The following is a 27,868-nucleotide window of genomic DNA, read 5'->3' as shown; positions in this document are numbered from 1 at the left end:
GACATATCACAATGAGTTCAGCTAGTTTGTAACTAAGAGAAACACTAAATACATAACCACTACCTAAAAATTATTTTTCCAGCACAGCACCCCAAGAAGGGGCTTACCTAGGCACGTGTTTTTCAGCTTTTTACGGGAGTGGACCAAGGAGAAGCTAAGCAAGCAAACAAGCTTTACAGTGGTCAGTACAGTGGTATGATCCAAAATGACGTCATACCACTTTACGGCAAGCTCAAACAAAAAAAGCGGAGGAAACCACATTTGCTACATAGAGTAGCAACTAGGGACCAAAGAAGCTACCCTATTGGACCGTACACACAGTCAGATCAGACAACGATCATATATCGTCGTCTGATCGTCCTACATGTGCTGGATGATCGTTATCGAACATCCAGCACATGCACCATTCCCCCAAATACTATAATGACCAGATTGGCCTGCATGCACGGGCGATGGCCGATATCGATCATCCGTGCCCGCGCATCGTTTGAGGGGGCAAAAAAAGGACGGTTTAAACGATCAAACGATATTATCATTTACATTGTCCTTTAAATCTGACCGTGTGTGTGTGCACCATATCCCAGACTTGTACTCCCAAAGGTGTATCTAGACTCACTGAGAGCAGATAAATACAGTTGCAAAACGAAAAAAAAAAAAGACTTTACTCAATCGTAAAAAGACACCAAAGGGAATGTTGAGTCACACTATATAACCCCCAGGGTGTTTTTTTCTGGTCTCTACTCAGTTGACGAAGGTGTTAAAAAAAATTGTGAACAGTTGCCATGGAGTTTTAAATGAAAAAAACTATTTGTATAATATTTACAGGTTGTTGCATTTATTTGTTTGTTTGAATTTTAAATTGTCAAATGAAGTAAAATTTTTAAAATAGACGTAACCATTAAGATTTTTCTAATAAACTCCCATTTACTCTCGCTCTCTCCCTTATGTAAACAGTAATTTAATGTCTACACAAATGTAGGTCAATGACAGTATATGCCCGAGTACAAAGTATGAATTATATTGAAGGTGAGTTCTAGTCCAGTTCCCATACAATTACCTGCAGGCTGTGTGCATAATGTGTATATAAAACATAAATGCACTCTATGTTTAGATTTGGTCCCCATTCCCAAAATATGTCATTATGTTATGCAAATATTCCAAAATACGGAATATTCTGATATCCAAAATACCCCTGGTCCCAAGCATTGTATATGGGAGACTCAACCTATATAATATTAATATATATATATATTATGGTAGACTTACCTTTGTTAACTCTTTTTCTTCGAGGGATACCATGGGGATGTCCTAGCAGTTCCCCTAAGGCTGGGGACGCTCCTGAGCAGAAAGGAGAATCTGCCGCCCAAAGGAAGCATTCTGAGAGGCAAAGGTGTCAAAGGCGTAGAACCTAAGAAAGGAGTGGCTGCCTTGCACAATTGTTCAGCAGAGGAACCATGTCAAAATGCCCACGATGGTCCCACAGACCGAGTAGCCATTGAGACAGATGTTTGTTTGTTAGCTGGCCAGCTTCTTTTGTGAAAACCATAAAACGCAATAAAAAAAAAAAAAGTCTGATTTTCTAAAAGAGTTTGTACAATCCACATAGATACGGAGAGCATGAACCACATCCAGGGAGGCTTCACCTACAGAAAAGTCTAAAGACTGGTACCACAATCTCTTCATTCACATGAAAATGAGATTCTACCTTAGGAAGTTAACCCGGTCGTCTATGGAGGACAGCTCTATCCTTGTGAAAAATCAAAAAGGGGGAGCGAAAAGAAAGCGCTGCCAAATCAGAGAAAAAGGGTCTTTGCTGTCAACCACTTCAAATCTATTAAGTCCAAAGGTTCAAATGAGGGAGCCAGTAGCCCCTTTTGAACCAAAGACAAATCCCACGGTGCCACCGGTGGGACAAAGGGTTGCTGAACTTGGAGAACACCCCAAAAAAAACTTCTAACAGCCGGCAATCCTTCGCTGGAACCAAACCGACAGCACAAAAACCTGTACTCTCAGAGTGGCCAGGCGGAGACCGAGGTCTAACCCAGCCTGGAGAAAAGTAAGTAACCAGGAAACCAAAAAAACCTTAGGGTCATACTTTCTGTGGGAACACCATTGGTCAAAGGAATGCCAAACTCTGTAATAGATGCGGGTAGAGGAAGGCTTTCGTGCCCTAAGCGTCGTCTGAATCACAGAGCTGGAGAAACCTTTGCATCTTAAGATGCAAGACTCAAGAGCCACGCCGTCAAAGACAGACGAGGTAGGTCCGGATGCAAGCAGAGAACCTGCGCTAACAGATCTGGCCATAGAGGAAACGGAGTGTCTATGGATAGATTCCGTATGCCGGAGAACCAATGGCAACTGGGCCAAGCAAGAGCTACCAATACAACTGTGCCACCTACCTGCTTAAATTTCCTGACGATCCTTTGGGAGGAGGGAAATCAGAGGAAAGAGGTACACCAGATTGTAATCCCACCTCACCGCCAGCGTGTCCAGGAAGGCGGCTGAGAGATCTCTTGTCCTGGACCCATACCTGGGGACTGTGTGGTTGTGACATGAGGCTATGAGGTCTACGTCTGGTAGGCCCCATTTGTTCACCTGGAGTTGAAAAACTCCCGGGTGGAGAGCCCACTCTACGGCGTGCATGTCCTGACTACTTCGAAAGTCCGCTTCCCACTTGAGGACTCCCGGGATGAATATTGCAGAGATAGCCGTAAGATGACGTTCTGTCCAGATCAGAATATTTGCCACTTCCCTCATGGCTGCCTGACTACACGTGCCTCCCTTATGATTAAGATAGGCTACTGTATGTCGGACTGGATTGGCATGTCTTGGAGGAGGTGCTCCAGAATGAGCGCTTTGTATACTGCACGAAGCTCCAGGATGTTTATGGGCAGGTGACTTTCATGATTTGTCAGTCTTCCCTGAAAGGTATGACCTGTCACCGCCCCCAAATAGCGAAGACTGGCGTCCTTGGTGAGGAGCACCCAATTTGGAATCCAAAATGCGCGACCCTTGTCCAGATGAGCCTTTTATAGCCACCACGACAGAGAAAGCTGAACCTCCGGAGTGAGAAGGATCCTCTGGGACCACATTAGATGACACTGCCCATTCCACCGGGAGAGTTTCAATAGTTGCAGAGGCCTGGAATGGAGCTGAGCATATTCCACCATGTCGAAGGTGGATACCATTGACCCCAGGACTTGCATCACTGATAGAATGGATACCCTTTGCTTGCAATAATAAGGCCGAAGTCTTGCCCCCTGGCAAAAACACCCTTTGTGCCGGAGAATCCAGACGTGCCCCCAGATGTTGCATCCGCTGTATTGGAGAAAGGGAGGACTTCTTCCAATTGATGAACCAGCCATGCGTCTGGAGGCGGGCAATGGTCAGCTGGAGATGGTGTTGTTAAACAGCTTGAGACTGTGCCAATATCAGGTGGTCGTCCAAGTATGACAGTATTCTGACTCTGATGCCTGAGGTGGGCTGTTATAACAGTCATTATTTTGTGAAGATCCGAGTGGCCGTTGACAGACCAAAGAACAATGCCTGGAATTGGTAATGTTGTTGCAGGACAGCAAACCATAGAAATTGTTGGTGTGATGGCAAAATAGGCACATGCAGATATGCATCCTGAATGTCCAGGGAAGCCATAAAATCCCCAGGTTCCATTGCCAGAATAATTGACTGAAGAGTCTCCATATGGAACTTGTTTTCAGATTCAGAATAGGGTGATGAGACCCATTTGATTTCTGGACCGAAAAAAGATTGGAATAATCATTCTTTCCTTGTTGATCCACAGGAACCGGGATCATCACCCCTGCCCATAACAGGGAGTATATGGCTCCTGGAGGGCCAAAGCCTTGATATAATCTGATGGGGGAGTCGTACAAAAACACTTCTGGGGAGGATGAATCCGGGAGACCACTTCTCGGACCCAGGCGTCTGTTGTTTGATGCCAAGAGTCAGCAAAATGAAGAAGTCGGCCTCCCAACCCTGGGATCCGCCAGGAGGCTCTTCCCATCAGGCGGAGGGTTTGTCGTCCGGCTTGGAAGCTGGATGTCTGACCGGCCAAGACCTCTTAGTTTGCGGCTTGGTGGTCCAGCGAAAACTACAGTCTGAAGAAAGGCCGTCCGTTCGCTCTTCCCTGAGGGCGAAAGGGCCGAAAAGAGGACTGCCTAGGCTTTGATGTAGCTGTTGATGGCAGACCTGCAGTTCAGAGTAGCCACTATCTTATCCAATTCTGCTCCAAAAAGGCAGGGATTCCAGGGCCTTCTTGGATCCCGCATCTGCCTTCCAGGACCTTAACCAAAGGACTTTACGAGCAACAACCAAGCCAGGAGTCCAGCCTCTATTGCAGCTTCTCCCAAATAGAAGGCCGTTTCCCGTATGTCGGAGATATACGTCAGCTGTTCTCTGGTAGCATTTGGTAGAGTGTCTTTCAATGCCTCGTTCATTCTTCAACAGCCTTGGATACCCAGGCCGCAGCCATAGCCGGCCGGGTAACTGCTCCAGGCAATGAAAACACTGATTTAAGACATGTTTCAAGTTTTCTATCTGTAGGATCTTTAAGAGAAGATGCTGACGGTATAGGCAACGTAGCACTAACTAAATGCAACACATGAGCATCCACAGTAGGGACTTCCCACTTAGTACATTCGGTAGGTGGAAAAGGACACAAAGATGCTAATCTTTTTGTAACATGGAACAGTTTATCCGGATTTACTCCATGCTTCTTCCATAAGTTCAGTGAGCTGCTCAGACTTCAAAAACTCAGCCTTTACCACCTTCTGGTGTTTAAACACTGGAGCCTTAGGTCTAATAGCTGGCTCGTCACCCTCTATATTTAGCATTGATTTGACCACCCTCACCAAAGAAGGGAAATCTACTGTAGAAGAATGGTCTTCCTCTCCTGAGATAAACCGTGGAGAAGAACCTGGCGCATCATCTGACTGCTCCGATGATGCGTCTGAATCTACATGCTGGGCGGACTTACAAAATGATATCGTCCACTTAGGCGTGTTAATGGCTACCGGTCTGTTTGCCTGCAACATTTGCTGAAACGCAGCAGCTGACTGAGCTGTACTCTGACTAGAGTGGGCATAAACATCCAACTAGGGAGGATGTATAGGGGGGGGGCAAACATAGCAGGCTGGAATTGTATCCCATTATGGGAGGCAGCGTGGGAGCAGCCAAATGGTCCACTAGCTGCATCATAACCTGAGACAAGGATGACACCCAGGGTGGCTCCTGTACAGGGGCTGGTAGACTGGACTGGTTAGGTGGTTCTTTAGAACAAATAGCACACAGACCATTCTGTATAAAATCCTGAGGGTACAAGCCAGCCAATTTGTACATGAAATCAGCCTCCTGTTTACCCTTGAGACAGCAAAACATAAAAAAGCACCAACTGATGCTACACAGGCACTGATATGAGTATGTTGTCCAAGCAGCTACTAAAAGCGGGATAGTCACTCCCTACCAATACATATACACAATAAACAAAAAGTAGCGCTAGAATTGTTAGAACATAAAAATTATGAAAACAAGGTATAGCAATCGTCTAGATATCAAAATGATACAATTTATTCATATAAATGATTGTGCCAAAGAATTAAAAATACAGAAAATTAATTTCTGTTCAGTAGAAAGGACACTGATCTCACCCACAACTTTTAGTCCATACTTTACTTGAGTATGCACAGCTCCTGAAGAAAAAACACTTGGGAGACCAAAATAAACAGCATAGGACAGTCCGCTGTATATAGATGGTAATATTCACAGATAGAGGGATGTCCCTTTTAGATGTTGATCATCCGGTAATAGTCTGGGTCCTCAAAATATACGGTGTTCATATGTGGTAATGTCCCAAATTGTAGTATGCAGGCTTACTCCCAGTGTACTGGTCCTTTAAGGCTCCATATGATTAGGAATGTGTAATAGTTCTTCAAGGTTCCTCCAATGTGTAGTATAGAAAAGTTGGGGTGATGATCCTTGGTGGCCCTAACGCGTTTCCCTGCCCCAAAGTGCAGCTTTTTCAAAGGTATGCCCCATATGTCCTCTGAAAGGGTATTTATACCCATTTTAAAATGGCTACTAATTAGCACCTGATAACAATTGTGTATCCAAATTTGCTATACAAAGGCAATACTATACAATAAACCTACTCACATTTATTACTAAAACATTTTTTAAAACATTATTTAAAATAATAGGAGGCAGATCTATTCAGAAATTATGTACTTCTTATTTAAACAAAGAAACTTCCAAAAATTCAGTGTTTGGTCAGATGACCTATCATTAAAATCAGTATTGGAACTGTACTTTACAAACAGCAGATCCTCGCTGTATAGTATGTCTCCATCTAAGATGAAGATATATACACCATAAGACAGACACATCTTGTCTGTTGTAGCTCAAATGGCTCTGTACTATAATTTGTTTATTTTAGTATCAATCAAAACTCTGATCACGTGAACACCACCACCAGATTTGTTTAACAGTATTGTAGATAAAGAGGTGCCCCTGGGTAGAATGGTCAACCCCTTTGTGTTGCCTGGGTCTGGATAATGGCAGCTCCACGCTCGTCTGCCTGCTGTCCAGCTGGTTTGCTCGAACATTGTGAGTGCAGACGGGATGGGTTATGAGCAGCTATCTACGAGTCAAGATGGAAGATCAACAGAATGGTGGGCAGATTAATATGTGGCTCGGTGGTCCATTACCCTCACTAAGAAGCAAGAGTGAAGTCACTGTACAGGACTGATAAGTGCATCTGTTCAAAAATTGGTATGGTCTAGTTGTGAATGATTTCTTAGCATAGTCAGTTCAGTTGGTGGCGGGCTAGGTCCTTAGGTGGTCCTAGCTTTGGCAGGAAAGGCAATTGCAAACTGGAGTACAATTAAGGTACATTTTATCTATGTGAATGGAGGAAGATATATCCTAGTGATTCTGCACACTTACTTAATTTACCTGCCACTTTATAGGCAGGAGTGCTGGTAATGTCACGTCCCCTTTTGGTACGAATGAATCATGAAGGCTTCTCCCATACTGATGAGCAGATGGGCATGCATTTTATTTGAACGTTCATCTGACAAATAAAGGAGGAGTTTTCTTACTTCACGACTCCTCGATTGGAGGAACCCAATCGTTAAGTTGAAGTGGGTACAGTATTTCCCGTCATAAGTTGGAGTGGATACAGTACAACCTACCCCATTTGCTCATATTCAGATAGTATGTTTGGAATTTCTTTTCCTGGCCCCAACTTTATGGAAGTTATCAATACATTTGGACCTTCTTCTACTATATGCTGTGTATTTATTTCTTATGGTTAAAGTGTCTACAACGTAACTGCAGTGGTAAAGGGTTAGTGAATAATTTAGACAAAAGGTAAGTCATCAGCCTTAAGCAGCTTACAGATCTACTCTGTTCAAACTTCTGACATCTGCCAGGTGAAGCACCAGTTTGAGTTGGGCTAATATAAAAGGACTGCATATATCTGTCTTACCAAAGAAGAACACATAGAAGAAAAGGAAAGTGCTAAATATACTCTACAGAAGACTACCTAGCAAACAATGACATGTACATTAGAATAGAGTTATCTACTTAACAATAAGTTACCCACTCTTTTACAATCAGCTGAACTTGTCAAAGCATAGACTAAATCAATGGTTCTCAAACTCGGTCCTCAGGACCCCACACAGGTCGTATTCTAGGTCTCACAGCAGGTGCACAGGTGTATTCATTACTGGCACATTTTTAAAGATCAACAGATGGAGCTAATTATTTCACTTGTGATTCTGTGAGGAGACCTGGGAAACATGCACTGTTTGGGGTCTTGAGGACAGAGTTTGAGAACCTGTGGACTAAATGATCGAAAGTGCATCAAAAGGTATGTAGTACTATGGTTACAATAATGTGTCCCATATTTATTACAAATGAGTTTCAAATAGCTTGTCTTATCTCATCACCCTGGTTGTTCATCTGGATCGAGATTGGGATAATGACACTATTCCATCTAGCTTAATTAGCTGTATCCTAGAACCATTAACGTGTTTATTTTTTTTAAGCCCAATTGCAGATGTCAGCTGTGTGCCAAAAAAAAGAAAAATCAGGTATAATATACCTCTGTAAAGGGATCCATTGTGTTTTATGTAAACAACCCTCACTGCAATTTACCTCTGTAAAGGGATCCATTGTGTTTTATGTAAACAACCCTCACTGCAATTTACTGCCACCATCAGATATCATTATGGCATGCAATAGGACAGATCCTATTAGGTGGACATATAAGATAAAGTGATATTTTCCATCCTGAGATATCTGTTAGGATATCTTCGCCCACTGCAATCACACATTCTTGCTTTTCTCTGACCACAATGGCACACAGGGGAGTTTAGCAGAAGTCCCATGACTACAACGGCAAGCTAGGAGAAGTAATGCATTATGATTTACCAGTTTTTTAAACAATTAGTTGTACTCTGCTGTTTGCAAACGAACTGCATCCTTACATTCAAGTCTATGATTTCCCCTTTCACCAATTATTTTGTTCCAACCACAAGGCTGCCATGCCCGGGATGTTCATTTCAATGGTGCTCCATTTCTAATACACCTCTAACACTAGTGAGCATGAAAATCATGAAGTAAAAAACAATGTTGTTTAAATACATTTGTTTTGAGATGTTTGGTACGCACTACCAATATCATGGTCAAAGTTCTATCAATTCCGTGTGCAATGCATACAGAAGGCCAACTGGTACCTGCCACTCTGCTTAAACCCATTTGTGGCGGACGAGTCACACTAGTCATCTGCATGTACACTAAAACTGCAGACAATGAGTGAAACGATGGGAGCTAAAAGAGAAAAGAAGGTTTTCTTATTTTTACCTTCTCCACCGGTCCGATTTACTGGTGGGGATACTCCGGCAGCCGGCGGGGGGTTGGAAGTGCTATTGACGTGCATGTACACCAACAGCACTATAATGTAAAAAAAAAGTTAAAAAGTTGGGGGAGGGTCTTTAACATAGGAAGATGAGGGCACCCTCTTTTGAAAGAGGCGAGGCTCCATATAAATTATGCCTAGTGATCAGTGTGATCCCCCGGAATTAGCCCCCTGCACTACGGAAAAAGCTTGGGAGTCCAGGGTTGGGCAAGTTCTCCACTCCAAACTGGCATCAGTAAAATCAAGGGGCACCCAAAAAGAAAGAAGGAGATGATCTCTTTCAAATTAAGTGGCCCCCTACTAGTTAATGTCTGGTGATCACCAATGTTAACCTGCACTATGGAAAACGTACCACCAGACAATATAGTCCAGTGCTACGGAATAAAGAGTTTTCCATTGATGGGGACAGGGCACATTGTGTACTCTCTCTACCCCTTACTGGGCTACACATATGCCCCCTTAGTAGTTATTGTATGGTGATACTCAGAAAGTAACTGAAAGAGTACACAAAAATTTTATTTTCCACAGATGGGGCAATCTAAAGAAATTCCTCAACTTGTGTCAAATAATAAAAAGGGGTCCCCCCATTTAATCATGTAGGTCATCTTTTTTTTTTTTTTTTAAAAAGGTAGTCATTGTGGGGCTAGCATATTATTCCTACATATAGTTCAAGTTTAAATTTAGACAATAAAAATGTGCAAAAATAATTAAATTTGCTTTATCAGTACACATTTTTTTTGTAAACCTACACATAGAAGCATGCTTTTTGCTATTTTGGAAAGATGGATTACTGTCAAAATGAGAACTAAAGTATTTCCTTTTGGTGTTTCTTTTAAAAAAATATAATCATGTTTGAGTTTGTTCGATTTTCTTGAAATTTTAAAAAAAAGTTTTTTGGCTACTTTGGTTACATTTTTTTGTGGTGTCCGAAAAATTGAAAAGACTAAAAGGTTTTTTCTGAAAATACGAAGTCTTCTTAAAAAAACAAGGTATAATTTGTGTGGATACTGTTTAAAAAAAACAGTAATATTGATGTTGCAATGTGACTAGCGCTAACCTTGAAATTAGGCCGCAGCGAAGAGATGGGAAAATCCTAAGCAGCGATAGGGCTAAAGAGCAAAATAATGCAGACACTGATTGAATGGTTAATTGCATGCATAGAGCAGATGAAACTAATATACTCAAAATTCAGGTGGTGATTCAGCAGAGGACGGATATGCTATCGCAGCTGCTAATATAGTAATGCGGCAAGAGACGTCACACCTCCTGCATGCATTACTGAACCAAGCTGCATATCGGTTCATCTACGATCGCTTTGGCTGACTGAGTGACCAAGGCCGCCGCAGATGCTCAATAGAGGCCAGGAAATCTCTGTCAGCCGACGGAGACCCTGGCCTCTCCACTCCCCCCAAACGGCGGCGACATGTCTCTGTTTTGAGAAACAGAAGCCATAGCAGCCCCCTCCCCGTCCAGAAATGGCAGCAGACTGTCAATCACTGAACTAGTCCAGTTATGGTAAATAAGATTCAGCCGGGACTGAGAAGCAACACTCACAAATAACAGAAAGAAGGGAGTTCCACTGTTTAGCAATGCACTGCCCACCTGATATATATTGTACATCTTCTTTTGAACTGATCCGGACATTTATACCAAGATACAGCCTACAGATATTGCCCACCTGAACATACATATTTTACAAACAACCATCTAGTCACTGCTCACTAGGAATAGGCCAACTTACACTAGTGGAAAAGACGTAGACAACCACCAACAGTATTGAAGTGAGCAAGAAAAGGTTCAGATATTTACCATAGAGCGCTACCCTCTAACACCAAAAATTGTATAGTGTACCAAGGAAGTCAGGACACTTCCCAAGGAAGCAGCTACTGGTAGTACACATCCCCAACACCTGTGAGCGCTGACCGAATTTAGCAATTTTCTACCAGTGTCAATCACTGAAAGTCTGCTGCGCAGGATCGCAGAACGGGCCCTGCGCATGCGCAGTTTCCAGAACATCGGGAACCTGCGATCAGCAGTACACCACTGAATCAGGCCCCTTGTGTATAAGATTAAAGTACAGTGTAATCAGCACTGCTTTAGCATGTGATTTGTTCTATAGTCTTGTCATAATCAACAATTACAGTCATGTGATGCACAATCCTAAAGCTGGGCATACATTATGCAATTATCCAGCCGATAACCGCATAGTTTATGTCCGTGACCAATAAGAAATGATCGGACAGACAGACATGAAAAACAATACAACATGCCCGACTCATTAGATCGTTGTACGTACGCATCTGGCAGTGTATGCACTGCCCCGGCTGACTGCCCGACATTTCCTGTTCCTTCGCAGGGTAGGAACAGGGAAATGTCTCAGGAATGCAGATATAATGGCCATACACTGTGACATATCTCATAGTGTATGACCACAATATCTGCTGGGTTTTAGGTTGCCAGATAATATGTCTGACAGTCTGCCAGATATTTCGTCTGACAGTATATACCCAGCATTATAGTGACCATTTTGAACAAGCTAGTTTTGTCATTTTGTGTTCTGAGCCCAAACTGAATAAAAGAGATGCCCATTTATTTTATTTTTTTTATATAGCTATATAAAACAATGATCACCTTTTCACTGGTAGCTTAATGTCCATACCCCAAACTATTACTACATATATTAATTAATAACAATTTATATAATATTACTTTGACTACAATTATTGTCAATATAGTTAAATACTACTGTGTCAATCCATTGAATTTGGATAAGAGGAAGGGTCGCTAAAACCTGTACTTACTAGTGAATGCTTTCACTTCCGTTTTATTAAAAGCTTCCTGCACGTTAATCACTTACCATGGTTTATCTCTTGACACTTTAGAAGAGAACACTGTGTGTTGTTTATTATTGGAGGTAAGTAGATTGTCTTTGGGCGCTTTGAATGGCTTTGAATTACTGTTGACAGGGTTATGGCTGCTGATACAGGTTTTCGTTTTCATTTGTACATGTGATGCTCTAGTGTTGGAGGGAGGAGAAGCTGGGGATGTGGAAGGTTTGCACATTGAACCGTGTCTTCTTTCTGAAAAATAAATACAAAATAAATTGCACAGATACACACATTTCAGTGCTCACATCTTTATCCTTTTTTACCTGTCTTTGCTATGCCAGAATCATGGGATTACCTGAAAACTAATGTATGCATTGCAGTTACTGCTTTACAGGTTAGTGAGGACTATAATATAACTTGATCTCTAAATTCATTCCCAGGCATAACACACAACAAGTTATCAGAGCTGGTACAGAGACACAATGAAACGTGCAAGTGCTAATAATTCACCCACTACCATACATGACGAAGAATTAAAGCAATGTGGATAAATAAAACTAGGATGCATGGAATAATTTTTTCTATCCCTACTATACTGTATGTGCAATTCTTAATGCCCCTCCTGTCACTCTTGCATTAGTACTGATATGGTGGAAACAGATCTGTTTAAAGTAACAGTATATGGGGGGTATTCAATTTGGAGCGAAAAATCTGTGCTGGACTTTTCGCTCCACATCGGTGGTTTTCCGGGGATAAAGTATCGGGCGCGTGCTCGCTTTATCCCCATATTCAATTTGGAATGTGCAAAAACGGGAGCCGGCGGAAAGGTAAGTTTCGCAAAAAAACTTGAGTTTTCCCTGGGATCCCCTAAAGATGTCCAGACATGGGGAATCACTATGGGTACCCCAGGTTTTGGCTGCTGAAGGGAAGAGCGGGTTTTTAAATAGCTGCGGCAGGTGCTTTTTTTGTGCCTGTGACGACGGGGTGAAGAATAGCACTTGGGCACATTTTTTTGGGGAAAAAAAAAAACCTATCAAATTTGGGGTACATGAAAATGGGTGCAAGCATATTTTTAAGTTCCTAAAGTGCATTTTGAAAATTCTTCAAAAATGTACCTGCCGCTACCACCCGCATTCTTTAAAACACCTGCCGCATACTTGGGAACCCCCCCTGAATTAATTTGGCTATTGAAAAACTTGTTCCCCATATTTTTTTTACCCCAAAATTTAAAAATTTTGGGGGGTGTTCTTTTATTTATCTTTTTTTGACACAGCTCGCTTTTAGGAGATATTCCCAGGGTGCAGGCTATTTTTTTTTTTAAAGCCTGCACCCTTAAACCCCAATTCTGCACTTTTTTTCGCCATGTTAATTAAACATGGTGAAAACTTATCCCTGTTTTTTTTCAAAGACTTTTCGCCGGTTGAATAGGGGGATAATTCAAACATGCGAAAATAACGTCATCGGCCCTATATGTATAAAGTACCATATCTGTGCCGTTGGAAATAAACAAAAGCAAAGGTTTCAGAATGGCTGAGAAACCATCTACTGGGAAATCCTGTAGGAACCGCTGCAATTAACCTCCCCAGAAGAGCCAAACAATATAGTTGGTATATTCATAGCAAAACTTTAGTGATTTGGCTTATCCCACCAGATATTAGAGTTCCTGCACAATTATAATGATTATATATTTAATTACAGCTAACTAAAAAGATATTAAAGTTTACACAATTTTCTTGCTTGCCTACTCTGGAATGGGCTCCCAAGAGAGTACGCCCCAATCAGTCTAGGCGTTCAATGACACCATTCACATTACTACACCGCCCACCTGGTTCTCTCTCTATGGCATCTCCCAGGAAGAAATGGGTAAATAAGTCAGGGGTATGCTTTTTTGCCATCTTTTATATTTCTAGGGCCATGTTCAAATACACAACAGACAAGTGTTTCTGCATAGTGTAGAAGCCCTTTACAACTACTTTAAAGCTGCATCAGTGAACAGTCCAAACCAGAAAATTATTCTTTGAGTTAGGCAAACTGAATTTTCTGGACAACCATATTATACTGTTCATCAGTATTACAGAATAATGGACTTCAACACTGATGCAACACTTTCTAAGCCACAAACATTTTGCCAGAAAGAATTCCAGCAATCTCTGGTGAGTTACACACAATCAGTTTACTAAAATCATGCCAGACTAAGGGGGCGCTAAGAACCAAGTGATTCAACATGTAATAATACAAATCCATCTATTAAGCATGCCTAGTATATGAAACTCATTAAAGATTATGCAGTAAAATACAACAGAGTTTAAAAATGAAAAGATCTCTGAAGAGCAGATAAAACATACACAGACCTTTGGGCATGTCCTACTGCTTCTAGGTTTCTAACTCATACTACATATTTCCTGCCAGAAAAGGGACCTTTGAAAAAGTACATGAGAAACTGGCAGAGACACCTGGCAGAGATCAGCGCTCACTCTGGCCATAGTGTTATTGTGACAAAGGAAAATCCCTTTAGAGGCAGAGATGAATGTTTGTCACATTCTGTGTAAAGGTGGTGTCCCGGAGCCTTACCAGTTGTGCCAGGGATGTAGATTGGAAACGTTACCCTTGCTTTTCTATAGCGGCTTGAAAATAATTCTTTTCAACCAATTCCACATGCAAAAACTAATAAACATATCTGTAGATGCCATATTAATTGCATATATCATTTTTAGCCACAGCAGTCACAAATGATACATCGTTCAACATCCTGCGCAATAGGGTGCGAAAAATGCAGCAGTCGTGGCCAGTGCGGGGCTGGTCGTGCAAACAATTGAATAGATCCCATGCAGTTTAGATGGAAATTATAAACAACTGAATTGCCCCCACATAGGGCCGCATTCAATTAGACGCGAAAAGTCAGAATCCGCTGAAAAGTATTGTGGATGACGTCATTTCACCAGGCGAAAAGATTCCGCCGTATTCAATTCCAAAGACTTTTCGCGTAGGCGAAAAGTTAATGCTATGTAATAGGCGGAAAAGTTTCGCCAATGAATAGCAGGCAGAAAAAAGTGCAGAATTGCGGCTTTGGGGTGCAAACTTTGGGAAACCCTCCTGCACCCATGGGACAGTACTCCAAAGATAGACTGTCAAACAAAATAAAAAAATAATAAAAAACTTTAGGACACCCCAAAAAAGTACTTTCATTTTGGGGGCGAAAAAGTTCAAAGTTGGGGGACAAACTTAAAAGCTAGCGAAAGAGACTTCTGGGGGTCACCAAGTATGGGGGTCAGTGTTTTTATGATTGCGGCAGGTGGATTTTTAATGTACCGTATATACTTGAGTATAAGCCAAGTTTTTCAGCACATTTTTTGTGCTGAAAAAGAACCCTCTCGGCTTATACTCGAGTGAAGTGTATAGCGCTGACCGGACGGAGTTCGGTCAGCGCTACACAGCACAAACACACAGACTGTCATCTGTCAGACTCTCATCGGCTGCTGCTGCTCCCACTGCGGGAGCCATCTTCCAGCTCCCGCAGTGGGTAATGGGAGAGACGTCATGAGTAATGACGTCTCTCCCATGCAAAGCGGGTGGAGGATTACTACAGGGGGCACTACCAGGGGGGGATTACTACAGGGGGCACTAAAACGGGGGATTACCACTGGGTATACTACCAGGAGGGGATTACTACTGGGCACTAAAAGGGGGATTACCACTGGGGGAACTACCAGGGGGGGGATTACCACTGGGTGTACTACCAGGAGGGGATTACTACTGGGGCACTAAAGGGGGAGATTACTACTGGGGGCACTAAAAGGGGGGGATTACCACTGGGGGCACTACCAGGGGGGGATTACTACTGGGGGCACAACCAGGGAGAATTACTACTGAGGGCACTACCAGCTGCTGCATTCCCACCCTAGGCTTATACTCGAGTCAATAAGTTTTCCCAGTTTTTTGTGGTAAAAGTAGGTACCTCGGCTTATATTCGGGTCGACTTATACTCGAGTATATACGGTATTTTAAAACTTCACTTTAACAACTAAAAAATATGCTCCCATTTTCAAGTACCCCAAATTTGCTGGGAGCAGTTATTTTCACAAAAAAATACTGCTGTTCTTCACCACTTGTGTTAATGCACTAATTGGCACCAATTGACAACTTAAGTACCCCAAATACCTTCATTAGGGCTAATCGGGGGCATCTATAGTGATCCCCAATGTTAGTGCATCTTTTGGGGGTGTCAGGCTGAGTTCCCCATTTTTGACAGGACTTTTCGCCTGTTTCAGTTTCGCCAGTTGCCGTTTTCGCATCCTTCCTAACTGAATATGGCATATATAGGGAGCGCACCTGATACTTTTCCGCATGCAAAACACGTGATGTAGGGTAAAAGTCCGGCAGGCAAAAAAGTATTGCGGGTGCGAAACTAACTGAATACGGCCCATAATGGGACCTAAAAAAAACAAAAAACCTGATGTTTTTCATTTAAAAGCAACAATACATAATTGTTATCAGCACAGTAGTGTTTGAATGTGAATATAACATGAGATAAACTTAGGAAATTCAACCAAAGTTCCTGAAACCATTTAGGTACTGAAAGTGTTTGCAAGTTCAATTAGATACATCAGAACAATGCGCGTACCTGCGAAATTCAACTACAAATGGCAATTCGCGGGACTCGCTGCTAGGTTGCGCGACTTTTGTACAATAAGTGAAGTGCATGAAAAAGTGGGGGAATCATCCTGGAACCCCCAAAAAAGAGACACCTAAGATAGCAGGACTATATAGAAGGCTATTAGTGGCCTAAGGAAAGTATTGGAGTTCCTTTAAAGTTGTCCAATGACCGTTTTTTGCATTTTTTTTTAATGGTGAAAAAATGATAGACAGCAAGTGTTTTTCAGCAAATGAAAGTCTTTAGAGTATTTTGGGGTACACAAGACTATATGTAAAGTAATGTTTCAGCGTTTTAAAATGTTGGAAAAAAAAACCTATTTTTAAGCTCCCATCTACAAGTTCTAAAACTCCTCTCCCATCAATACAACCCATTCACATACCTGTCCCACACCATTTACCCCATTATCCAGCTTTTTAGAGAAATGCACCTGAAAACGGACATGTGACTCTTTTCTGGGCAAACTATACTATTTAAACTCCAAGTGCATGATCATTCATTAAAATAAAGATTCGCCCTGCCTTTTAACTTGCTCATGGGGGTGCGCATAAAAAAGTTAATTTGCTGGGAAAATTCACTGTGAAAACGGCTTGCAGGACCAACTCACTCCTAATTTAAGTGACCCCTTTAAGTTTGTGTGTGCAGGTGTGTAAACAACAACAAAAGAAGTGGGGGGAGGACTCAGACCCTGAGTTAGGCCTACTGGCAGTCCGGGGGGCATATAAATAGTCATATTGTCCAAATGAAGGTTAAGCGCTAGAAGTTACGAGTGTACTGTTGAGAGATCTTATATATATATTGGTTAGTACAGGTAGTCTGAAAGGTCCTGAGTGAAAGGGCTATTGAAAATGTGCAATTTGGGAAAGGTTATGGGATTTATGAACAAATGCAAAGATGAGTTTCCAATAACACAACATTAAACAAATGGCCAGCTATTCTAATCTGGGCTACTAATTGTTCAGCATGTGCAAGTTTTCCATTGGGAGGTCAAGGAGGAAGGATCTTGGGTACTTAGTGATGATCATCACATTAAATTGAAAGGTGCTAAAACATCCCCATAGGGACTATTTTTTATTTTCACTTTTTATTTATCCTATTAAATATAACAAAAGGCTGAATGTATACAAATATATTCAGCAGATCCATTGTCGTCATCTCTTCCCACAATCCCTGTATATACTCCCAGAGATGTGGTAACATTGTCATTACAGGTTGAGTCTCCCATATCCAAATATTCCGAAATACGGAATATTCCGAAATACAACATTTTTTTTTAGCATGTCTGAGATAGTGAAACCTTTGCTTTTTGATGGTTCAATGTACACAAACTTTGTTTAAGACAAACTTATTAAAAATATTGTATAAAATTACCTGCAGGCTTTGTGTATAAGATGTATATGAAACATAAATTAATTTCATGTATGTACACAAAGTTTGTTTGAGCCACAAAGTTATTGAAAATATTGTATAAAATGACCTGCAGGCTGTGTGTATAAGGTGTATATAAAACATAAATGCATTCTGTGTTTAGATTTAGGTCCTATTCCCAAAATATATAATTATAGTATGCGAATATTCCAAAATACGGAATATTCCGATATCCAAAATACCCCTGGTCCCAAGCATTTTGGATATGGGGGACTCAACCTGTATTTGATATCTTGGAGTGTGACTTAAGCTGGGCATACACTATACAATTATCTGTCAGATATCTGTCCAATATGGCTGGATGGAATGAAAACCTGGTAATGTATGAGAGCAAGTTACAGTCGATCATATGGTTTTAAACTCTGAAAAAAGGACAAAAAAAATTTATCAAATTGGTTAAATGTGTGTTTTATCAAATTGTTTGATCGAGCATTTTTGGCTATTTTCCAGTGTTTGTGAGCAAATGTACGATTGTCATTTGCTCCCATACATTACCAGGTTTTCATTCCAACCAGCCAGATTGACAGATATCTGACAGAAAATTGTATAGTGGATGCCCAGCTTTAGATGTCTGGCTGTGCGTTAAATGTTCTGACATGCAGCAGATTCATGATGGAAGATGTTCTGACACTTTAAACTCCAAGTGATTGTAAGGTATGGAATTCATTTGTAAAAATTACTACTAAAGCTAAAAAAAAAAAAAATATCAAACCACAAATAAATAATACCCCTTTCAATTCGCAAACCTGGCTCTGATCCTGGATTTTGAACACGGGTCCAACCCTACGACCCGGGACAGACCCCTTTCACACTGCACTTTCGACCTGGGTTATTCCCGGGTTGGCCCCGTTCACACTAAACCTGGGTCAGCCCTGTAAAACCCTATGAATATCATTAGAAATTGACTTTTTCAGGCTCACAAAGGTAAGATGACAAAAGGGAACAACATAGAGGGGTGGGGACTGCTCACAGCATTGCAGGAATCATGGCCGATGGACTACCATTGTGTAGCCTGAGTTCATGAGCATTTGTGCTTTACTGCTATTTGCATCATGCTCTCACTGGCTGAATCAGCTTCTGGCAGCATAGTGTACAGTTCACTTCTTCATCACTCCAGTTAGCCATCACTGTAATGACAGTAGTGGTATTAACCCCTTTCAGACTGCCGGAATGCTGCCTCTGTTGTTGTCTGCAGTGTGCTGCATGTGTATCTGGCTGCTGACATCATCAAGTGAGACCCAGGAACATCCAATCAGCTGTGTTTGCCGAGTCCCGGGTTGGATAACCCGGGTAGGGCATGTTCACACTGCACTACGACCTGGGTCGGTCCAGTGTTCAATCCTGGTCCGTTGCAGGGTTGAAATGCCGGGTTACTTGACCCGGGAATTTTTCTGGTGGCGTGTTCACACTGCACCTCGACCTGGGTCGACCCGGCAATATCCCGAGTTACTCTTTCGATGTAAAATGGGTATAAATCAATCTGATTAGTGATACAGAAAATAATCTGGTTTCTATGGTCCTTCTACAATGTTGACTGTACAACATTTATTTTAAATGTTCCTCCATTAGCGATTTTCTTGAACTGCTTGTCCGACAATGTAACAAGAATGGCAAGTTTTGAATCTGTATGGAAAATAATACAAGCCGTACAAATATTTTTGGTTGAGGTCCACTAAAATCAGAAGACGTAACTGAAAATAGCGAGCCTTTGGGGGAAATTCAATTAGCCAACTAACGCACGGTAATACATTGTTCCCGGGTTAAGTGGCCGGAGGTATGCAAATAAGCCCACCACTAACCCCAGAAGCACTAGTTTACGCTGTTTTCGGATCGCCCCTCTGGTCTGTCCCCCAGCTAACGGAATTCCTCCATTTGTGTTTTAATTACTTATGTACAGCATATATCCATAGATGCATTGCAAAACATATTACTAGAACATTCAAACTTAATATGCAAATATTAGAATAGGAGATGCTCTAGTGAACCATTACCTGTTCTGTCATACCACTGTCTGAGCCATACCTCCTTAAATTACCCCAAACACTGTACAGACATTAAGGGCTCAATCCAATTGGGTGCGAGTTTGCAAAAGTGAGTGTGTTTCATAAAGTTTGTACACTTCACACTAATGCGCGCTCCCGAGAAACATGAGATCCAATTACAACTGTGAAAAGTACATTAAAATGTGGGGAAACCGTCCTGGATCCCCTAAAGTTGGCAACTGAGATCAGAACCATACATAAGGGTGTTAGAGGGCATAAGTTAAGTACTGGAGGTTCTTACAAGGTGTCAAATATCTTTTTTTTCCACTTTTTATTAATGGTTGAATAATGATAGGAAGCAAGTTTTTTCATCAAAGCCTTTCCAGTATTTCGGGGTACAAGAAAATGCTTGTACAGTGATTATAGTTTTTAAACCGGTTTGCAAAAAGTTGGAATAAACACTTACCTCTCATCTGCAAGTTCAAAAACCCCTCTCCCATCTTTACAACATCTACAGAGGGGAGCGAACAAACAAATGTGAATTGCCTCTGAAAAAATCAATGCAAGTTTGGAATTGGAATGCAACTGAAACTCGCAGTGCGAGTTTGCCGAGAGAACGGCTATCAGGACCCGACTCACAACTAACTGGATTGACCCCTAAACGAAGGAAAGCTCTGAAGCATGTGTGCAAGTCCAAAAATACAAGCAAACATAGAACACACATAAAATTACAGCACTTCTTTTTCTGTGCGAGCAAGATAGATTTAACTCAATGGGACAAAGTAACAGAAAAAAAAAAAAGAACTTGCATGCACAAATATTGTGCAAAAAAACATTAAGGGGCAATTCAACTGTTTTAGCCACGACCATTTCTTTTGGGCACACGACGGAGCAATTCAATTGTTGCTCCGTTCGGGCGCGCATAGATGCGGTTGCACTCATTTCTGCTCTCAGCTTTCCCGGGTGTGGCGAGCAGAAATGTGCTGTACATCGGCTGGATTTTAGCTGGGGTTAGCTGCTATACAAGGCTAAACCCTGTGGTTTTGGGCACGCACACACTGCACCGGCGCCCGGAAGGGGCAACAATTGAACTGCTCAGTCGTGCACTCAAAAAAACATTTGAGTCGCCCTGTAACAGTTGAAAATTATGGAAAAAAAATGCCCTAGATATATGAAAACTGTACTGAAATTTCTTTATAATCATCCCATAGGTAGCCAGGTCTCCATAGGTAGCCAGGTCTGAGCGGATGTGTGTCCAGACCTTAACAGTGCTAATTAAGTATTAAACACTGCTTTTATGTTTCAGATACAGCAAGTGAATTACTATAATGTTCAACAACACATTGATATACACCTCAACATGAGATTTTTACTTTTTAAGTCAAACTGATACTAATTTAATATTACATTATTCTGACACTAAGGATATTATTAAACTCTTGATGTTTTTAAAATTTAGAGAACTACTGTATCTGTTTCCAGGTTCTAAAAACAAAATTTCAAGTGAGCCCTTTTCTCTGTTAGAGATATTCATGTAATTCCTGTGTGTTTTCAGATGTCTCACAGGGCTCAATTCAATGCGAATTGAATAGCGCCAGGAAGGAGCTCCTGCAGCTATTCAATTCAGCGCACTTATGTCGGAGAATGCTGGTTCTCGCGCCTTAAACATGTTGTTTAGTCGCAAGAACCGGCATTCTCCAACTTAAGTGCCTGGCGCGATGCTGTTTCCGCCGCGCTGAGGGTAGAAAACGGCATTGCGCCAGCAGTTTTGGCGGATTTCTGCTCGCACCCCAGGAGGATTGTGAGAAGAAATCCTTCAGTCGGGCTTAACAGCGCACTGAATTGAATAGCTCCAGGAGCTCCTTCCCGGCGTTATGCAATTCGCATTGAATTGAACCTACGGTTTGGGCTGCCTAATTTACAGATATGAACATTTAGGGAGCTATTTATCAAGCTGGTTTTTCATAAAATAATACAGAAACTACAGCTTCTGCATAATTTTATGTATTGCCGCTATGTACTAATAGCCTAATGCAGATTTCACAGAAGTCTCCTGCAAAAGGCTAAACTATTGTGCAGATCACAGTCCCCATCATCATCAATGGAGACTACAGTCTGATCCCTATGACCCCGTTGGTTTACTCCATCCTCAAAGGGCGTAAATTACTTTATGACTATGGAGGCATTCTCCATAGGCATATGGAGACATTCTCACAGGATCATAAGATCCCTCTCCAGCTGCCTTCATCTGACAGCGGATACAGGGCCTGATTCAGTAAGGATCGCTATTGCAACAGCGATTATGCACACAGTCTCACTGCGAAGATATGCTAATGATTGCAATTGCAATGCCGTCGCAGCCTATCAGGACGCCCTCTATACCTTACACATATCCGTAATACTTATCAAGACTGCAAAACCATCGGTAATATCAAGTACAATCGCAGCCTCACGCACACTTGCACAAATCTCTGACTTTACTCAGGAATTGCTAACCTCATCGCACGCAGTGAAAGCCCAAGCTGCGTATGACATTGCAATGGCTAATTTATGCATGCCCCGGCAACTGCGTTAAACGCACTGGCATGCCTGCGTTTCGATGACAACACCCCAAACGGTATTTCCATCCAATCACTCTGATGGGTCTGCGTAGTCACTGCGATGGCAGTCCCGATCGCAGTAGAGTCTTCGTGCACGCGCTCTGTGCTGCATACGTAATCGCAGTTGTGATCGGCAGTGAATCAGGCCCACTGTGTGCAGTGTTGGACTCCTCCGATATGCCGGGCATGTAATTTGCAGGATCAATTGTTTATCACTACCGCTGTCTCTGGGGGCGATTCAATTGGTTTTTTTAAGCCGTGATAATTAAAGGGCCCAGTGTTGCAATTCAATTGTTCTGGGAGCTCATTAATTATCGCCCTCTTCGCCCCGGGGTTAGCCGTGTAAAACGGCTAAACCCGTCTTAAGTTCTGGTTAGGGCGCACTAACTGTGGTTAGCGCGCCCTAAACAGGGAGTTTCTCACACATTTCTGCTCGCACCCACCTGAGTGTGTGAGCAGAAATGCCGGCGGCTATCGCACCCTGACAGAGCAACAATTGAATTGCTCCGTCGGGCGTCTTAAAAAAAAAAAAAAGCAGCCGGCAAAACATTTGAATCGCCCCATGAGTTTACTTTAGTACATAGCAATATTTACATTCAAGATGAAAAAATATGTTACCATACAGACTTAATAATCACAATAGTGCAGAGATTATTAATACATAGGCCCCTTAGTTAATTAGTGATAGTAAATACCATTAGTACCTATTGTTTGCCACATAATTAAAGTAGCAAGCCATTAAGACTGCTGGAGAAGTAACAGTGGTAGTTCCAATAATACCTGGAAAATGAAGACTTTTGAAAGTACAGTAAAATTATATCACGTTTTCAACTAATCACTTCTAGAAGTTAGAATGAGCACACATTAAACAACTTTGAGAGGACTGTCCTGTTCCTTTGATTAGTTTTTCATACAGAAAAAAATATATATATTATAATATAATAGAATATATAAAAAGAAATTCTGCTTATCCCATATATACTATTTACGAAGTGTCAGTTATGCATTGTAAATGTTTGATAAAGAGATAATAACATACATATAAATTAAAAAGCGACACTGTAACTGCAGGACCTGCCTGGAACTAATCTGTCATACCTGTCAGAGATGAAGTAGTGTACAGAGAATCACAGCGGCTACAAGCTACTGTGCCAGTGAACGAGCAATGGCCTAGTAAATTTTGCACAGCTTAAGGCAGCAGTGCGTGGATGACACCATTCCCCCGCTAGCACTGTGCCAGTGAATCCTGCGTGCAGAGCCACAACACTCTGATACCGTCCACTGTGCACTGACAGGACTTACGCTGCAACCACCAAGCAGGGACCCTTATTATCAGCATAGAAATGCCTGGGCTGCTGCAGAGGAGGGCAGTGACACACACCATGCTGTGCAGGCCGGTCCGGAGCCTGTTGTTATTGTGTGTGAGCAGCACTCGGAGGAGGAAATCCACAAACGACAAAAGCCACTTCCCCCGTCACGTATGATGATTACATGGCTCATCCTATGCAGCCAGATTCACCAACTAGCGACACAAATAAGAGCCACATGGAAGCAGCAGCAGCCGCTGGGGAGACAGCAGCATGAAAAGGAACCAACTAGATTTTTCATGGAGATCAACAAACAGAAATGAGAGGGAGGGAGGGAGACAGCGGCTGCCAACTTACTCTGACTGTACCGCGGCTGTAAACATGTTGTACTTCTGGAAGCCCTGACACCGCCGCTGCCGTCACACACGGACCGGCCCTGACCCGCTCCCGGGGGAGACGCAGCGGCAGCGCTGCCCGTGTGCGCTACCTGTGTGCTGGCGGCGGCTACGAGCAAGTTTCAGCTCTCACCAGCCGGGTACCAGAAGTTCAGAGAAATGAGCCTATGCCAGAAACAACAAAAAAATCGGAAGCGCTCTCCGCCCACAGGGCTCATTTTTTAATGCTGCTAAATAACAGGATCTTTATATTATTTACTGTTAATAAATTAAAGTGGACACGCACTGGGGATAAAAGGGGCAACTGCAAAAGAACAGAAAAAATCAGTAAAAGTTGAGCCACGTTTAAATAATTATATATCTATATATTGAATAACAGCTTTACAAAACATGCTTGTCAGAAGTATGTACTGTAATTTCACCACCAAATTGTGCAGCTAACTGTACTTGTTTATACCAAGCACAACTAAAAACATCTGTCAGTTTGTGTCCATGAGGCCTATGTACAAAGAATCGCTGAATTGCCACAATTATTTTTCAATGTAAATTGCAACAAATATAATATTTTGTTACATGATTATCCTCATTATGTACTAAATGTACATGCCAGGTTATTGGAAGAGTCACTTTTTTGAAAGACTATCTGGGAAACTGACACTGCACATGTGCACAGTGGGCCTGATTCAGAAAGGATCACAATTGTAAAGCTGCAGCAGGTATATACTGTAGTGTGTAGTGCAGCAGGCAGCTTTGCAATTGTGATCCTTGCTTTTATGCAAATGCAGGAGGTGTATGACAACCCCTACTGCAATGGCGATCCTAGCACTGCGACGGAGGTCGCAGGCTGGGATCACCATCGCGACCATCGGTGATCGACAGTCGCGATTGTTGGACGGCACCGGGCCTCTGGCCAGCTGAGTAAGCCTCAGCTTACTCAGGCTGGCATGATTGCGAGCCCAGGACACTGTTGATCAATGCAGATCCTGGGCTGGCCACTCCCAGAAAATGGGGCAGACATGCCCCTGTTTCCGGGAATGCCTGCTGCCCCACACCGTTATTTAAATGCCTCTGCCTATCAATCAGGCAGAGGAATTCAAGGGTCTGCGTGCGACTACGCAGGATCCATTCTGCACACTCGCAGAATGGGTCCTGGTCCTGCGATCAGTAGTGCATGCAGGCTGAATCAGGCCCAGTGTATGTTACCAGAGGCTGGTGCCTCAAACAGCATAAAGCGGTTTACACCATCTTGGGATGGTGTAAACCGACGGGACCAAACTTTTTTGGAGTTCAGTACATTGGATTCAGACTGCAGTTACCATTGCTAATAATGAGGACTGCAGTTAGCTTTTTGCAGGAGATTTCTATGAAATCTCCTGCATTAGGTTATTCTTACATTGCGGTGATGCATAAAATAATGCATAAACTGCTTTCTGCATAATTTTCTGAAAAGCCTGCTTGATAAATAGGCCCCATAGGAGGATATTTACTAAGCCTTGGAGAGAGATAAAGTGGAGAGTGATAAAGTAACAAGCAATCAGCTCCTGTCATGTTACAGGCTGTATTTGAAAAATGACAGATGTTGATTGGTTGGTACTTTCTCTCCACGGCTTAGTACATCTACCCTGTATTGTATTGTACTGTAAGTGTCACTTTGTAAGGCGCTGCGGAACACTTGTGGCGCCATATAAATAAACGATAATAATAATAATTAATACCCTATAATCTTTTCAGAAAACCCCAACTGTATGTAATGGATAAGTTAAATAACCTCACAGCAGCTGCATGTGTTCTGCAGACAGACAATACAATTAAGTACAATTCCCCAGCCCGTGCTTACACAAAGATAACCTCAATGTGTTTTGACTAGCTCTGGCCTGACAATGTCATTTTGCGGTTAGATAATGATATAATCAGAGCATGCCAACTGAAATGTTTGGGTCCCTAGTAAACTGATTGTATGCCCAAATCAGTAAGGGGCATATTTATCAAGCTAATTTTTACATAAACTTATGCAAAAACTGCAGTTTCTGCATAATTTTATATATTGTTGCCATGTACTAATAGCACAATGCAGGATATTTCACAGAAATCTCCAGCAAAGTGCTAATTAGCACTTCATATCGCAGTGCCCATTATTATCAATAGGGACTACAATCTGACCCCTATGTACTAAACTCCAAAAAACAAAGCTGTTCGGAGTATAGCCACGGTAGTTTACACCATCTTCAGATGGTGTACACTGCTTGAAGCCTACAGAGGCGCCAGGTGCAGGAGAGAGATCTTCTGGCTCCGGAAGCTGACACTCCACAGGAGAAGTCTTTCACTTCTGTGAAAGATTTATGCTAAATGCTGGGGATAACTCGTAGGGACAGTGGTTATAGCAACCACTTTTCCTGCGAGTTCCCCTTGGTACATAGCTGGGATATTTCTGGGATATTTTAATTAAAAATTAAAATATCCCCTGCAAGATGGACACACAGTAGCGGCAGTACCGCAATTATTAGTACATAGACCCCTAAATGATCTGTGCAACCTTGGATCCCGCAAATATCCTACATCGTTTATTTGTAAGGTGTGTCAAGCAGTTCTAATTTTTTTGACGAACAAAATTAATTTTTGATGCAATTGTACAGAAATGCTACTATTTTGAAGCAAGAGAAATTAATGGGTGTGTATTGGGGCGGCTGGCTAAACAGTTACAATATGCAAGAGATTATAATAATGTTTATACCTCCTCTAAATAATACCTTTATTAATGTAAGCTTTCTACATAAATTCTGAGATCATTGCTTATTTCTGATTTTATCCCTCCAGTGTTTATTATAAAGAACATTCTCCTACTGTAAATTTTGGATCAGTATTTCTGTGATCTGCATGAAAGGTGTAGGCCACATTATTGTGACTTTATATGGCTACAAATCTCATCTATGTTTTCTGTTATTATAATTTACAGTCGATTATACATAATCCCATATATGGTGTACATGGAATATATTTTATACATAACATCTGCCTACGTGTTATATTTAAGAGCAGTGACTAATTCCTGGTGCACCCTACCTATATATTACCATACATCTTAGTTCAGGGGGATAGTGTAGGGAAATCAAAGCAGATTTTTCTGACATTCGTTCTTGTACTTTGTGTGTCCAGTTGCTGACTAGATGCAGTGTCACTTATCTCCTTGCCTCTAGGGATGGAATACAATAGAGTGCTGATGATGTAAGGGCTTTCTAGGAGCATTGTACATCAGTAAACTAGTCTATTGCATTCAATATTCAGCTCTATTAATGACAGTTCATCCTTCCAGCTTGTTTGCATTTACAGGTACTTGTTTGTGTGTTTTAATTTATGTAATTTTGGATATAGTCAAAAAAGGTCGATATTAATAATGTCGACAGTTATAATGTAGACATTGTTCAAATGTTGACATCATGAATGTCAACATTAGGGTTATGCTGCGGGCGGGAGGTTTAAGGCTTTGTGTGTGTGGGCAGAGGGGGTTTAGGAACTAGAGGGAGGGGTTAGGGGAGAAATACTCACCAAAATGCCGGAGGATCACAGCTCTGACCAGGAAGTCAGTCACTGGACTCACTGCAGTCGTCAGGAGCAGGGTAAATCACCACTAGGAAATCGTGGATGTTGTGTCCACACCAAAATGTCGACATTTCTTCACTGTCTACATGATGAATGTCAACATTATGACCATGTCGACATGTCATACCACACCCAATAAAAGCAC

At 41.9% G+C, this 27,868-nt stretch overlaps 1 protein-coding gene across 5 annotated transcripts in view; it reads right to left on the bottom strand.

Moving 5' to 3' along the window:
* Positions 1-27,868, bottom strand: part of ATXN7L1 (ataxin 7 like 1) — a 148,654-nt gene that overhangs the window by 59,847 nt on the left and 60,939 nt on the right. For 2 of the 5 annotated variants that reach the window (XM_088480219.1, XM_088480218.1), the window contains exon 4: positions 11,793-12,015. In XM_088480219.1, the coding sequence (XP_088336345.1) occupies positions 11,793-12,015 (223 nt within the window). Of the gene's footprint in view, positions 1-11,792; positions 12,016-23,522; positions 23,757-23,805; positions 23,988-24,088; positions 24,270-27,868 lie in introns of those variants that run through there. The other 3 variants (XM_088480220.1, XM_088480222.1, XM_088480221.1) reach the window with 3 other exon arrangements.

Source organism: Taudactylus pleione, unplaced genomic scaffold (assembly GCF_031769625.1).
Source record: "Taudactylus pleione unplaced genomic scaffold, aTauple2 ptg000251l, whole genome shotgun sequence".
NCBI classification, from domain to species: Eukaryota; Metazoa; Chordata; class Amphibia; order Anura; family Myobatrachidae; genus Taudactylus; species Taudactylus pleione.
The sequence above is the reverse complement of the archived record's forward strand: the minus strand, read 5'-3'. Positions and strand labels throughout refer to the sequence as shown.